Below are 15,673 nucleotides of genomic sequence, written 5' to 3' on the forward strand. Positions count from 1 at the left end.
TTTACACATCATAAATGCTCAATACATTTTAGCTATTATTTTTATTTTTTATTTTTATTTTTTGAGACGGAGGCTCGCTCTGTCGCCCAGGCTGGAGTGTAGTAGAGCAATCTCTGCTCACCGCAAGCTCCGCCTCCAGGTTCATGCCCTTCTCCTGCCTCAGCCTCCCAAGTAGCTGGGACTACAGGTGCCCACCATCACGCCCGGCTAATTATTTGTATTTCTAGCAGAGACGGGGTTTCACCGTGTTAGCCAGGATTGTCTCGATCTCCTTACCTCGTGATCCGCCCGTCTCGGCCTCCTAAAGTGCTGAGATTACAGGCGTGAGTCACTGTGCCTGGCCTTAGCTATTATTTTTTTGACTCCTTTTCTTTAGATCATTCTCGTTTGCCTGCCTTTTTGCTAGAGATAATCATTAAGGTCAAGGATAAGTTAATCCACTTTCGAGAACATATGCTTGAGGCAGGAGGGGAACCATCCTACACATGATGGAAGCAGGAGATGTTCAACAAATCAAATCAATCTGCTTATTACCTCTTCCAGAAATAACAAACATGTCATTTTAAAAAAATAATAATCTTGCCAGGTGCAGTGGCTCACACTTGTAATCCCAGCACTTGGGAGGCTGAGGCAGGTGGATCACCTGAGGTCGGGAGTTCAAGACCAGCCTGATCAACATGGAAAAACCTCCCTCTACTAAAAATACAAAATTAGCTAGGTGTGGTGGCGCACGCCTGTAATCCCAGCTACTCGGAAGGCTGAGGCAGAAGAATCCCTTGAACCCAGGATGCAGAGGTTTCAGTGAGCCGAGATCATGCCATTGTATTCCAGCCTGAGCAACAAGAGTGAAACTCCGTCTCAAAAAAATAAAATAAAATAATGATAATCCTTGTTCAGCAATGCTTAGGAATTTCAAGAAAGTGCTTGTTTCTTCCAGAAGAGAGTGAGCACTGCAAACATATTGGCTCAGCTCTCATGGATGAGAGCATAAGAATCCTCAGTCATAACCACATGGGCAATCCTAGCCCAAGAAAGGCCTGTGCAGTCCCGACCGTGCTCGGCCCCCGGACAGTGTGCCACAGGCTGGGGAACTTAGGCCTCTCTGTGCATTTTTGATTCCCATATATAATTCAGAATGTGGGAAAATAAAGTAGATTTTTTGCATTATATTTAGTTCTGTGTGTATGATAATGTTCATGTTTTAATTTGTAATTAAAAGGCTGGAATAAAGAACATAGAATTAATGTTACAAACATTTCCTCCACAGCCCCATATATTCATTGTTTGAGTGAAAACTTTAACAATGTAAAATAAACAAGAATCTTGATTTGGCTGAATCTATTTGTGTTTTGTATTGCTTAATTGAAATACAACTGATAGCATTTGTAAGCCTAACAAAAGTATCATGTGGAGTTAATCAAGAGAGTACTTTCTAGAAACTATTAGAATAGAACTGTAAGCAGACAATTATGGTACAGCTTAAATGTTGTACCAAGTAAGTTTTTCTTAATGATGACTATTGCAATTGCTTTGTCAAAAACAGACAAAAACAAAATAAAACACAATAATAAAACATCTAAAGATCGTTACTGGAACATACCTTCCCTTGCTGTGTACTCATTATCTTCAATTACTCTAGCAAGGCCAAAATCTGCAATTTTGCACATGAGTGACTCGGAGACCAGGACATTAGCTGCTCGCAGGTCCCGGTGAATGTAGTTCTTCCGCTCGATGTACGCCATTCCCTCTGCAATCTGAAAACAGAAATAGGCTCTCATTTTCATATGTAGGGTAGGTGACTGGAAAGGGCCATCAAGGAAAACCAGAAAACTTATGAATTCCTGAAATCTTTTCATGTATACTATTTTGATCATTCAGGTTTTGAAGACAGTGCGTAATGGCAATCACCATTTGAGCCCTTTCTAAAATAACTGACCACTCCCTGCCAAATCTCCAATAACGGTCATCCTTAAAAAAAAAAAAAAATTAGCAACAAGTCTTAACATTTTCTAATGTGTGAAGAATCTTTTTAAGACCCTGCTAAATTCATCCATGTAGATATATAGATGTCATTATGCCAGTTTTTCAAATCAGAAAACTGATAGTACAGTCTGAATGTTTGTGTCCCATTCCCTGCCCCCTACCCCAAAGTTCAAATGCTGCAATCCTGACCCCGGGGCAATAGTTATTAGGAGGTAGGGCCCTGGCAGGTGATTAGATCATGAGGGTGGAGCCCTCACGAATGGGATTAGTGCCCTTGTAAAAGAGACCCCAGAGAGCTGCCTTGCCCCTTCCACCATGTGAGGACACAGCTATATGGTGCCATCTATGAACCAGGAAGTGGCCCCTCATCAGACACGAAACCTGCCAGGGCTTTCCTTGCTCCCAGAACTGTGGGAAATAAATGTCTCTTGTTTAAGCCACCCAGTCTATGGAATTTTATTACGGCAGCCAGAACCAACTCTAAAAATAGAGTTGGAGAAAGTGACATGCTAATACAAATAAATTATTGAGTTATCAAGAACAGGATGTCCTTTCCGTCAGGTTAATCGACAGCCCATGGAACTGGTTCTCCAAGTTCTCTCTGCATATTCCCTCTAGGATAATCACAAAGATTCACTCTTTTTTTTTTTTTTTTTTGAGATAGTCTCACTGTGTCCCCCAGGCTGGAGTGCAGTCGCACGATATCAGCTCACTGCAACCTCCAGCTTCCTAGGTTCAAGTGATTCTCCTGACTCAGCCTCCTGAGTAGCTGGGATTACAGGCATGTGCCACCACACCTGGCTAATTTTTGTATTTTTAGTAGAGATGGGGTTTCACCAGGCTGGTCTCGAACTCTTGGCCTCAGGTGATCTACTCGCCTCAGCCTCCCAAAGTGCTGAAATTACAGGCGTGAGCCACCACACCCGGCAAGATTCACTCTCATGACAAAGTATGACAGCAGGAAAGAATCCAGGATTTAAACACAACAATAACATAGGGAGGCAAAACTACTACTCGTTGCTGAATAGAAAGTGTAGTATTGGCCGGGCGCGGTGGCTCAAGCCTGTAATCCCAGCACTTTGGGAGGCCGAGACGGGCGGATCACAAGGTCAGGAGATTGAGACCATCCTGGCTAACACAGCGAAACCCCGTCTCTACTAAAAACACAAAAAATTAGCCGGGCGAGGTGGCGGCGCCTGTGGTCCCAGCTACTCGGGAGGCTGAGGCAGGAGAATGGCATGAACCCGGGAGGCGGAGCTTGCAGTGAGCTGAGATCCGGCCACTGCACTCCAGCCTGGGCGACAGAGCGAGACTCCGTCTCAAAAAAAAAAAAAAAAAAAAAAAAAAGTGTAGTATTGTTCCAAAGTCAGGTTTTTAAGGAAGACATTACCAAATTATAATGTTAAGGAGAAGGAAGGAATAAAGTAAAGGAAGGAGGGAAGGAAGGATGGAAGAAAGCAAGCAAGGAAAGAAGGAAGGAACAAGGAAACGAAGGAAGGAAATAAGAAAGGAGAGAGAAGGAAGGGAGGGAAGTAAGAAGCAAGAAAAAGGGCAAGAAGGAAAGAAAGCCAAGTAGTAGTGTATCTGGTAAGCAGTTAGAGAAAACTCTGATTCGAACTTTTCATGCAGGAATGAATGTATTCTGCCAGATTCTACCTTGAATTGCAGATGGCTCAGCTTGGAGGATCTGACTTTCCCCAGTCATCTGCAATAGCATCCCTGGTGATCAAGCAATTCCGGTTGCTTAGCAAAAGATTAGCTCCTTAGTATTGGGTCTGCCTTTCCTTCCCCTCTAGGCCAATCCCTGGCCTCACCTTCTGCTCCGTGGGCCTTCCCTGAACTCCCCTTTACTTGCCCTAGATGGTCAATGTGTACAAAAACCATCTGTAGCTGCTGATCATAGCTTTGTCATTATTTTTATGCTGTTTAATGCTCTCAGTGTTGTCATGTTGGCCAGTCGATAAACACCACCAGGGCTGAAAGTATCTTTTCTATTCTCACTTGTACACATTGGAACCTTCAAACTTGTCACCAAACCTCTTATCAGAGACAAAGTAAGTCCTTAGGGAAATGGACTGGGGTTTTCATATGACCAGAATACTATCTTGTTAGCCCACTACTGCAGGGATTTGGCAGATGACATTCTCATGGTCACAAAAATCTCAAGTAAAATAATCAGTGTGGCCTACATCCGTCTCAAAGACTGTTCAGTCCAGTATTTCGCTTCTGAGTGGAAACAAAGAATGTGGTCCAAGCTCCTTTGCACTGCTGCCAAGGCCCTGTATGACCCGGCCCCCGCTCAACCTTCCACTTCCTCACCATGACCCCCTCCTTTGTGCTTCTACACCCCCTGCCTCTGTGTGGAACGTTCATTCCCTCCCTGCCCCTTTCACCCTATCTAAGCAGTCTGCCGGTCTCAGCTGAGATTTCACTTCTCCCGGAAGCCATGCCTGGCACACCCTCTCCTGCCAGGTGTGCGTGCGTCCCCAGCGCTCCCTGCTCCTCACCTGACTACTTGTCCATAATTTCTACAGGAACATGAACCCAAGGAAGGTGTAGGGCATGCGCATTCCTGCATCCCGCCACTGAGCACAGCAGGAGGCTTGATTTCATGAGGAAATTGAGAAGTAGGACAGGGGCTGAGCAGGGCAGAAACCACACAGATAGCAGGAAAAGGACAGGGCAGGTTCGGAGAGCAGTGACCTCGTGTCCCCTGCCTTTCTCCCAACTGTCACAAACTCTGAGCACTGGGGAGATGCACAACTTTTACCTGACCCTGGAAAAGATTCAAACAGCCTCTTTGGGAAGTCAACAGAAGGTGGGCAGTGGTGACAATCAGGTAAGGGCAGAGCTCCTCCGAGTCTGACTTGCTCTAGGAAGCCTCTGCTGCCCAGAAACAGCAGGGAGTGGCATGGTGAGGGCGTCAGAAAGTTCAGGATAGCTCCTTCTAGAGTGGGCACTACTGAAACGGATGACACGGGGTGGCAATTTTGGTGGCGGCTGGGAGAGAGGAGCCCTGCCTCTGTTTCCTTTTGTCTGCTGGTAACCCAAGTTCAACAAGACTTGTTAGAAAGAGCCAGTAACACTGGGAAAAGTGGAGAGCGAAGATCAGGCTGAACATGTGTGAAAGAAAGGAGTGTATGATTATAACCAAGTAGGCTTTTGGCGATAGAGCCACCATGCCTGGCTCAAACAGACTAGAGTTGGTTACGGGAGCCCAGATGAGAGAGCAGCAATTGAGCAGTCACAGCTGACTCTGTTCCAGCCTCCCGGCTCCATTCCATGGTAGTGCAGCTTTTAAAAATTCTTAGTTCTTAGACACTTATCTACCTAACATTCCAATAATTATATATAAACTAGGCCAAGAACCCAAAGAAGCCAAAGCTGGCTGAAGTCCCAAATTGGGCCTGAAACCGCAGTTGACAATAGCAACCAGGAACCTTGTGCTGGCCCCTCCCCCAAGGCTGTTGATTGGCCACACAGGTGGGCGCGGTGGCAGGGACCCAGCCTCCCACACAGCAGCAAGGACACACATGGCTCTCCTTCTCGGGAACAGATTTTGATGATCAACTCATTACAAAAAGCACTCCAGGGACTTGTTAGTAAGGCTTTTGTCACACCTACCTACATCCCATATTTGCATAAATCTGAGTGCTTTTAAAAAAATGATTCTCAGAAATAATAACAGACTTGCAACAAGCCTAGTGTATTTTGGCCTTCTTCTCCATGCCAGAGTGCTTTAAGGAGCTCAGATTCTAAACGGTAATAAAAGCGTTCACCAAGGCAAGATTAGAAACAATAGCATTAGCCAAGTAGAATAAATAATGAATATGGGAGCAAAATAAAAGCTCTCAGATATGATTTGCTTTTCAGATCATAAATATCACAACTCTCCTCTTACATAAAATTAATTCATTCTCTTTATTCTTTCCCTGGTCTTTGTGTATTGTTCTTCCTTGGTTTCTTTTTTTTAAAAACCTTAATTGTTGTTGTTGAAGTCGGTCTATTTACTACAGCTAAAGTAAATCCAGCTCTATTTCAAACAGCAGGAAGAAATCGGAGACTCCTTTGGCTAATTGAATGTAGGGTCAACTTTTCATGGAATACCTTCTTCCTCTTCCAGGGCCATGTAGCGTTCAGTACTGCAGAAAGAACTGTCACATAAATACATAAAGCAAGGCTCAGCTGTCCCCAGGGACTCCCACTTCCTATTGTTCCAGCAGGTTGGAAAGCCTGACTTCTGTGGGAGTTACATAGAGTTGGTCATGCTTGATGAGAAGAGGATGTGTTTGATTCAGAAGACTGTTTTGTTGTTTTTTGCCCACATACATTTTACTAAGATGACGATGATATGTAGGTGGGTAGGTAGATGGATATTAATAACCACCATTTCCCCCCCACTAATTGAACACCTACTATACACCAAACACTGCTTCACATCCTTTACACTCAATTCATGTTTCATCTTAATAGCAAATTGACCAGGTAGGTTTTACTTCCGTTGTACAGATGCCAATGAGGCTTTGAGAAATTAAAGAACCAGTTGAAAGCCGCAGAGTGAAGGGGAATGCTCCCATTTACACCAGGTGTGTCTGACCCCAAAGTCCACGTTCCTAACACCACACTCCAGAATGTCAGACCCACAAGAGAGCTCAGTACCAAGAGTTAACTAAATGCTCCTGGAACCCAAAGATTTCATTGAGAGAGTATTTCTTCTCTGAGAAGATAAAAAGAGATTTCTAAGGTTTCCTCTCATTGTTGTTAAGTCCAAATTTCACCCCTCAGAAAGGGAATCACAAGCTCTCCCCAGGCCAAGTTCTGGTTCCCATTTCAGGACGTACATGCAAAGCTTTGTTTAGGTTGTCTCTGTCTAGAATATTGTTTCTCAAACTTTTTTTCCATTATCATTCCTCCAGGAAGAATTACTGAATTAAAATTAAAATTTAAAGTTAAGGCATCCTTAACAGGAGAAATTAAGTATGAGGAAAGAAGGTTGTATTAGGTAACTTTGGAGGGCCACAAACTATTGTAGTATCTAAGATTTTCTCACCCCTAAGGGATCAATTTTTGCTCCCTTGGGGGCAATCTTACCCTGATTGCAAATGCATGATGCTATGATCTGAACGTGTCCCTCTAAATTCATGTTGAAACTTAATCTCCAAGGCAATCACACTAAGAGGTGGGGCCTTTAGGAGGTGATTGGGTCATGAGAGATCCTCCCTTATGAATTGGATTAAGGCCCTTATAAAAGAGGCTTCACACAGAGTTTGACCCTTTTTTGCCTTTCCACCTTCTTCCATGTAAGGACACAGAAAGAATTACCTCGCCAGGCACTGTATCTACTGGTGCCTTGATCTTGGATTTCCCAGCCTCCAGAGCTTAAAGTTTGAGAAGCACAGCACTAGATCATAGGCTTGAAAGCTTAAGCTATTTCAGGATTGCAATAAAATCTTAGTCTCAAGATATTGCCTTTGAGCAACCTCAGAGGTGGACTGTTAGCCTCATAATGGTTGGAGAGGAAGTCCGGATGCAACTCGGCTTAACAAAAGGATTAAGACGTGTGGAGCCAGCATAAGGAGCCCAGGCCAGGGAGGAGGAGGCTCCATTATGGAGATGGGGTGAGGGAAGGGGCAGGTGAGGAAGGTTCTCGAAATACCTTGGAAGAATTCCTAGCCCATCGACTGTTTGGAACACATGGCTTGAGCTTGTTTCTCCTGCAACTTAGGTCAGGACTCTGTGGGCCTCATGGCTTGGAGGCAGGGGATACAGTGTCAGGACCCAGTTCCTCTCCCTCCCTATCATGGCTCTGGGCCTGGAGCTATTACTCACAGGGCTTGGGAAACCGATACAATCTTTTGGTTCTAAATCAAATGAGGAGATTCTCTTCATCTTAGGCCACGTGATTCTCTTCATCATAAGGTCAGGCCCAGGGGTGAACTAAGACAAGAAAACCCCAACTTTCTGAACCACCTGCTGACACCAAAGAACTAATTTAAACTGCCTCTTTCATCTGGTGCTGATGTCTAACTCTGTCTTAGAAAGTTGATGTGTGAAGCTACTGGAAGTCTGAAACAAAAAATATCCCCATTACCAAGAATGAGACTAATCATGTAAAGAGACGATGTCAGCGAGGTTTCCGTACTCTTGACTTAAGCTGAGATGTGCTGATGTTTCGCATGCTCTTTGGCTCAAATAGCATGGCCAACGCACAGTTTTTAGTTCCTTTTTTTGCCTTCAGTGAAAACATATGATGGTATTTTCTACCTTTGCTGTTTCTGTGTTTTTCATTTTCATTTTGAAAAAGCGGTTTACTGAGCACAGGGATAAGGGAGCCTGTGGGGGTGCACTATGACCAAAACTCTGAGTGTGGAGCAAGGCAACTGTCTCCTGAAAATGCCTGTGCCTGAAGCCAATGACACAGAACACCGTGCCGAGGCCATTGCTATCCTGGGAGGAGGCACAGAACTACTGGGTCAGAGAGCAAATCCTGGGGGTGGAGGGTTCTGGTGAAACTCTCGGTATCTTGTACACAGTGAAAAGTCTAGGTACACAGAACATATTAATAATAATATTTACTGAGTTAACGGGCAGCCTTATCTTGTTTGGCTGGATAGATAGACTTCCAGTCATCCAGAATGGCCTTTCTAATGTACAATGAGAAGAAAAGGAGTTAGTAACCAAGTGTCTGCCTCTTCCTCCACTGCCAATCAGCTGAACAGATGCCTTCCACAAGTCAGGTCTTTGAGGCAGCTAGAGGCACACGTGGACCAGAGAAAGACAGAAGTTAGGTCTTACCCAACGTTCTGACCCCAAAGGGGCAGGACTTTCTCCCCCACTGCTGGTGTGAAACAGGAAGTGTCAACCCTTCAACAGAGACACCCTTGGGGCCACAACAGGTGAGAAAAGGTGCCACTTCCTCCAGGTGGAGGCAATCCAGCTGTCAGGGTTGGTGGCAGAGTGGGAACAGGGATAGACCTCAGACCCCAAGCAGCATCTCAGAGGTCACTAGAGACACAGCTGCTTAAGTCGACATGGTAGTGCTGCCAGCGTGTCTCTATTTGTTGGTATATTCACATCTCTAGTACGATTTCACACACACACAGACACACTTACATAGACACTTATGCTGGGCAGGGTGGGGACAGAATACAAAATTTAGAGTCCTATTTACTTTGCAAATAACTTTTCCCCAGGGTATGACGTTCAAAATATGTAAACCAAAATTAAAATTCTAAGCCTCTTAACCAACTGGGTAGACCCTCCTTTTGGCCCAGGGGATTTCAAAGAAACCTGAAAAACTAGTTCAGGCCATGATGAGAAGGGGGAATTGGACATGACTCATTGTGCCCTTCTTCCTTTTGGAGTGTAGACATCAATGACCAGCATTTACATGAAAATAGAGATCTTGAGACTGATAGAACAGACTCTTTGTAGCAATAAGATACTAAATTCCAACCAGACTTTAGTATATCATCACATGATAGATAACAGGTTCTAAAGAGGATCAAATTATTTTACCTTAATATATATATTTTTTGACATATTTTGAAATGGCCCTGCAAAGTCATCACTTATGGGGGAAATTCATATTCTGTAGAGAATCCCATTCCCTTTCCAGGTCTTTTCCTGATCCAGGAGAGATTTAACTGACACCTTTTAAGGTCCCATAAGAGACATTCACATCTGTTCTCTCTGAGGTCTGCTACCTGAAGGCTTCATCTACATAACAAGAACCTTTGCTTCTACAACCACCACTTCCCATACCTTAACTCAAGCTTACTACAACTCTTCAGACAAAACTTAACTCCTCCAACCAATGGACAATCAGGACTTTTTTTTTTTTTTTTTTTTTTTTTTTTTTTTTTTTTTTTTTTTTTGAGGCAGAGTCTCGCTCTATCACCCAGGCTGGAGCGCAGTGGCACGGTCTCAGCTCACTGCAACCTCCACCTCCTGGGTTCAAGAGATTCTCCTGCCTCAGCCTCCTGAGTAGCTGGGATTACAGGTGCCCGCCACCATGCCTGGCTAATTTTTATATTTTTAGTAGAGACAGTGTTTTGCCGCGTTGGCCAGGCTGGTGTCAAACTCCTGACCTCAGGTGATCCACCCACCTCAGCCTCCCGAAGTACTGGGATTACAGGCATGAGCCACTGTGCCTGGCTAATCACGAGATTTTTGAATCCACCTATGGCCTGGCAACCTCCCCTGCCAGCTTCAAGATGTCCCGCTTTCCTGGGCTGAACCCATGTACACCTTATGTGTACTGATTTATGTCTTTGCTTATAACCTCTGTCTCCCTAAAATGTGTAAGATCAAGCTGTATCCCAGCCACCTTGGACACATGTTCCTAGGATCTCTGGTGGCTGTGGCATGAGCCACGGTCCTCAACCTTGGCAAAACAAACCTCTAAATTGATCGAGACCTATCTCAGATAGTTTTTGGTCCGGTTAAATCAGACCAAAGTTTTAGAAAACATTTGAGTGGAATGCACTCATTTAAATTCCCTCTCCTCTAACAATGTTAAAGCAGAAAGTCCAAGTTGCTATTTCCTGAATGGGGAGTGCCCATATGAGTAGGCTCAGCAAGCCCCATCCACATGCACCTGCCTGGACCGCCTCGAGAAAAGGCAACTGGGCTCTCCCTCATGAAAGACTGTGGCTTTGTGTCATCAAATACACCCACTGAGAAGGGGGTTGCCTCTGGCCACGACAGAAATGGGAAATTCCTAACCACCAAGGCCCTAGGTAATATATCAGATGGACTTCTTTTATGCAGATTTGATGGAGAGGGAAATCTCAATTATGTTTTACAAACCCAAGCAGAGCTCAAATAATGCCCCTGCCTAGTAGCTTCCTAGTGATGACCATCCAGGTCATTCATCTTTTCCTGCTTTTCTCAAAGGCCCAGTGAGAAATCTGTCAACCCCAGCACCCCACACAGTGAAACCGGCTTCCAGCAAGCTCTCTCCCACCCGAGGCACAGGCTCTGAGCCATCACCAGCCTTGCTGGGCATGTGCCCTGTGGACTGTTTGCTCAGCACACATACCCGGCTGCTACCACCAGAGAACATGAGCAATGCTTTGGACAAATAATGAAGTGTTGTGTGGATGACCTCACTCTGGAAATCTTGCTTTAGTGCTCTTCTGTTCATCCTAATTACTATTGCTTTTTGAGAAATTGGCAAAGACAAGCAAGGCTATCTTGCTCGGTGAGGTTTTTTTTTTTTTTTTTCACATTAATGAGAAGAACCCCCATTTCTGTCAGATGACTGAGGGAAAAAAGGGATCAAAGGAACCTTACTGAGGGGCTGAATGTGATCTCTCAAGCAAAGCTAAAATCTACCCCCAGGAAATTCCAGCCTAAATGAGAAACTGGAACTGAAAATGCAACCTGTCTTAGAACTGGCTGCTTGGAAAACATTTGTCATCTAGACAAGCAGTGAGAAAAATTAAATGAGAAACCTGTCAAAAAGTAGGAAAAACAAAGATCTGATTTTCCTGGTGCTTTACCTGTTTTAGTAGGCACTGTTTGCCTTACTCTCTAAGGATGTATTGTCTTCCTATGCTTGAGAAAAAGAATTCACATAATTAATGATGTTCAAAAGCCCTAGAAAGCCTATAAAATAACAATATTAATAAGTTGGAACTGAAAAATAAGTAGCAATTGAGTAAAACCTACAGTCTCTCTAAAGGATTTTTTGTAACAGGAAGCCCCTGGAATCAATCCCAAACTGACCTAAAAAGACCATTTAATAACAACAGAAAATAGAATGTAAACACACACACGCACACCAGGGAGTTGGCAAAAAGAAAGTTTAAGAACACATCTTGTCTGTATTGCAAATATGACAGCATTTGTTTTATGCCTCTCAACAGTTGTCACAGAAACACTTTTCTACTTGTTAATATTCATTGATTCCCCAACACTAGATCCCTCTAATCTTCAATCCATAATTTGGATGGAGGAAAGGGATGTAACAGAGAGCTCATGCATTCTTGTTTGTACTCTACTTTTTTGGGATCAAAATTTCTTGGAAATTTTATTTTAGCTTTATTTGGTTATCATAATAGTCTCCTCTTTACAAGTATAACTGCTAAGAAATAGTGAAATCTATACCTTGATGATGATGATGATAGCTACCATGTATTAGCTACTTACTTGCCCAGGCACTTGCTAGGCATGTTAATCATTAAAACAAGCCCATAAAGTAGGTTATATTCATAGTAATAAGGACGAAGCTGAGTCTTGGAGAGGTTACAATTTCCCTAGAAAGGTCAGAATTCCAACCTGAGCCTGGCTGGTCCAGGCTTAAGAGTCTGTGCTCTTAAGCATTCATGCACACTGGTTCCTTCCTCTAAAAAGAAAGATTTGAGCCGGCCATGGTAGCTCATGCCTGTAATCCCAGCACTTTGGGAGGCTGAGGTGGGTGGATCACTTGAGGCTAGAAGTTCGAGGGCCAACGTGGTGAAACCGTCTCCACTAAAATATAAAACTTAGCTAGGTGTAGTGGTGGGCACCCATAACCCCAGCTATTCAGGAAGCTGTGGCTTGAACCCAGGAGGCGGAGGTTGCAAGACAAGATTGCACCACTGCACTCCAGCCTGGGCAACAGAGTGAGACTCTGTCTGAAAATAAAAAAATAAACAGAATATATATATACATATATATGTATATATAATTTTGTTATTTTTTAGATGAAGTCTCACTCTGTAGCCCAAGCTGAAGTTCAGGGGCCCGATCCGATCTTGGCTCACTGTAACCTCCGCCTCTGGGGCTCAAGCAATTCTTGTGCCTCAGCCTCCCCAGTAGCTGGGACCTACGCGCTACCACACCCAGCTGATTTTTTGTATTTTAGTAGAGACAGGGTTTCATCATGTTCCCCAGTGTGGTCTCGAACTCCTGATCTCAGGCGATCTGCCTGCCTCGGCCTCCCAAAGTGCTGAAATTACAGGCATAAGCCACTGCACCTGGCAAGAAAAGATTCTTTTTATTCTATTCTAAAAATACAATGCTCACCAAGTTGGCAGTGGAAAAAAAGGAGGCAAAAAGAAATAAGAAAACCAGATAATTTAAAAAGTGGTCAACTTAGGCCAAATATGGTGGCTCCCACCTGTAACCCCAGTGCTTTGTGAGGACACGCAGGAAAGATCGCTTGAGTTCAGAACAGCCTGGACAACATAGCAAGACCCCATCTCTACAAAAAAATTACAAATTAGCCGAGTGTAGTGGCACATGCTTGTAGTCCCAGCTACCTAGGAAGCTGAGGCAGGAGGATTGCCTGAGCCTATGAGTTTGAGGCTGCAGTGAGCTATGATCACATCCACTACTCTCTAGCCTAGGACAACAGAAAGAGATTCTGTCTCTAAAATAATAATAATCATAACAAACAGTCAAGTTAAAGCTTGCAGTCTGTAGACTACCTTCATAGCTAAAAGATGAGGCAGTGCTTGGCATATCCAAGCTTAGGACTGGTGGAGATTTCTGTTACTGCTCAAAATCTAGTCAATCCATCAGCATGCAAGGACCCGCAATGCCTTGGGGAGAGATGATTTTCAAAATGACAGCTTCACCAAATACCCATATTTAAATCATTAAGTGTCCACGAAACAGAATTACCTTCTTTAGAAAACAGGAAGAAAAGTTTGTCAATGAATACCCGTTTACTTTCTCTTGCAAAAACTCACTGGACTATGTCATTGGGTTGGATATTTCAAAACTCACTGTACTACCCCGAAGATGGATATTATCAAAACCCAGAAAATAACAAGTGTTAGTGAGGATGTGGAGAAACTGGAAATCTCGCACACTGCTGGCAGGAATATAAAGGGATACGGCTGCTATTTGTAATGTCACTAGGATGCTATGCCATGACTACTCCCTTAGTATATATATAAGGTAGGATTTTTTTTTTTTTTTTTTTTTTTTTTTTGAGACAGGTTCTCACTGTGATGCCCAGGGTGGAGAGCAGTGGCAGGATCACAGCTCACTGCAGCCTCAACCTCCAGGACTTAAGCAATCCTCCCATCTCAGCCTCCTGAGTAACTGGGACCACAGGTGCTCACTGCCACACACAATTATTATTATTATTTTTTTGTAGAGATGAGGTCTCACTATATTGCCCAGGCTGGTCTTGAACTCCTGGGTTCAAGTGATCCTCCTGCCTCAGCCTCCCAAAATGTTGGGATTACAGACATGAGTCACTGAACCCAGCCACCCTTAGTATATTAAAAGACTGAAGGTCAAGGTATCTCCATTAGCTAACGAGAACTGACATCCCCTTCCATCCAACCACACACAGTCCTGTCTGTATCCCACAAGCCCCACCCAGTTGCAGGTCCACTAAACACAGTCCTTGCCTTCAGAGTTTACTTTTGATGGGGGAAGACAGAAAGTAATAATTTAGCACATGAATATACACCATGTCAGATAGCTGAGAAGAAGAAAATACATAGCAGGCAGCTGTGCCATATTTCAGCTAAGACAAAATACCTTAAAGAACTTGACGTAGGCTGAGCGCGGTGGCTCAAGCCTGTAATCCCAGCACTTTGGGAGGCCGAGATGGGCGGATCACGAGGTCAGGAGATAGAGACCATCCTGGCTAACACGTTGAAACCCCGTCTCTACTAAAAAAAAAAAAATACAAAAAACTAGCCAGGCGACGTGGCGGGCGCCTGTAGTCCCAGCTACTCGGGAGGCTGAGGCAGGAGAATTGGCGTGAACCCGGGAGGCGGAGCTTGCAGTGAGCTGAGATCCGGCCACTGCACTCCAGCCTGGGCGACAGAGCCAGACTCCGTCTCAAAAAAAAAAAAAAAAAAAAAAGAACTTGACATGTATTATTCTGAAAAGAATTCCTGTGCAAAGACAGCGCCTGGGCTCCGAAAACAATCCCTGACTTATTTGTCCCGTGACAAACTTAAAGGAAATCTGTAACAAGATCTAAGAAATTCCAAGTATACCCGAAACAGATTTGCTATCATCTTTATTTATATTTCAACCCCTTTGAAGTGCGTTTTCAAAATACCGTGTTTGCGAGGGAAGTCTGTGACATCTGCTCTCTGTGGCTGCTCCTGCATTTTCCTTTTCCTAAGGATGTGGGGGCAAGAGTGGGCGGGGGTGGCTGCAAGGGCTAAAGCTGAGGAATAAGCAAGGTCAAGCATTTTGCTCACCAGGTAGGATTTGTCCATGCCTAGTGATTTGGGCAAACAATTACTGGGCTTCACTCACTTAGAGCAGTGAGAGGAATACAGTTCCTCCCCAGCACTGCAGCTTTCTAATGGGGAAAAGCAGCATTCCCTTGCAAGATGCGTGACCTAGAAAAACGATCACTCGCTCGGTTCAGCAACTTCTCAATGACAGTGGTTCCCGACTATCGACTATCGAAGCCCACAGGACCCCTGCGGCTTATTCAGGGCCCTAGTCCTTAATGACTGCGAACAGGGAGAGGGACCTACCTAGACACCTGCAGATTTTAAACAAGAATCCAAGGTAAGTTTAATGATAAGCATATGAAACCCTGAAACATAGATTTCCAAACAAAGAAAACAATAAAAAATGTATGAAAAGGAGTAACTTCTGAAAGCAAATCTACATCATGACTGACACACACCGCAGGCAAACGGCCATTATGGGGGCTTCCCCTTGCATTCCGAGTGAGGCCAAAAGGAACTGGAGGGCCGAGAGTGAGGGGGTTATC

At 44.2% G+C, this 15,673-nt stretch overlaps 1 protein-coding gene across 2 annotated transcripts in view; it reads right to left on the reverse strand.

Annotated features, from left to right (window-relative positions):
• Positions 1 to 15,673, reverse strand: part of LOC105482277 (LYN proto-oncogene, Src family tyrosine kinase) — a 139,781-nt gene that overhangs the window by 12,937 nt on the left and 111,171 nt on the right. For both annotated transcript variants that reach the window (XM_011742301.3, XM_011742300.3), the window contains exon 11: positions 1,601 to 1,754. In XM_011742301.3, the coding sequence (XP_011740603.1) occupies positions 1,601 to 1,754 (154 nt within the window). The remainder of the gene's footprint in view (positions 1 to 1,600; positions 1,755 to 15,673) is intronic.

This window comes from Macaca nemestrina, chromosome 8, assembly GCF_043159975.1.
Source record: "Macaca nemestrina isolate mMacNem1 chromosome 8, mMacNem.hap1, whole genome shotgun sequence".
Classification (NCBI taxonomy): Eukaryota; Metazoa; Chordata; class Mammalia; order Primates; family Cercopithecidae; genus Macaca; species Macaca nemestrina.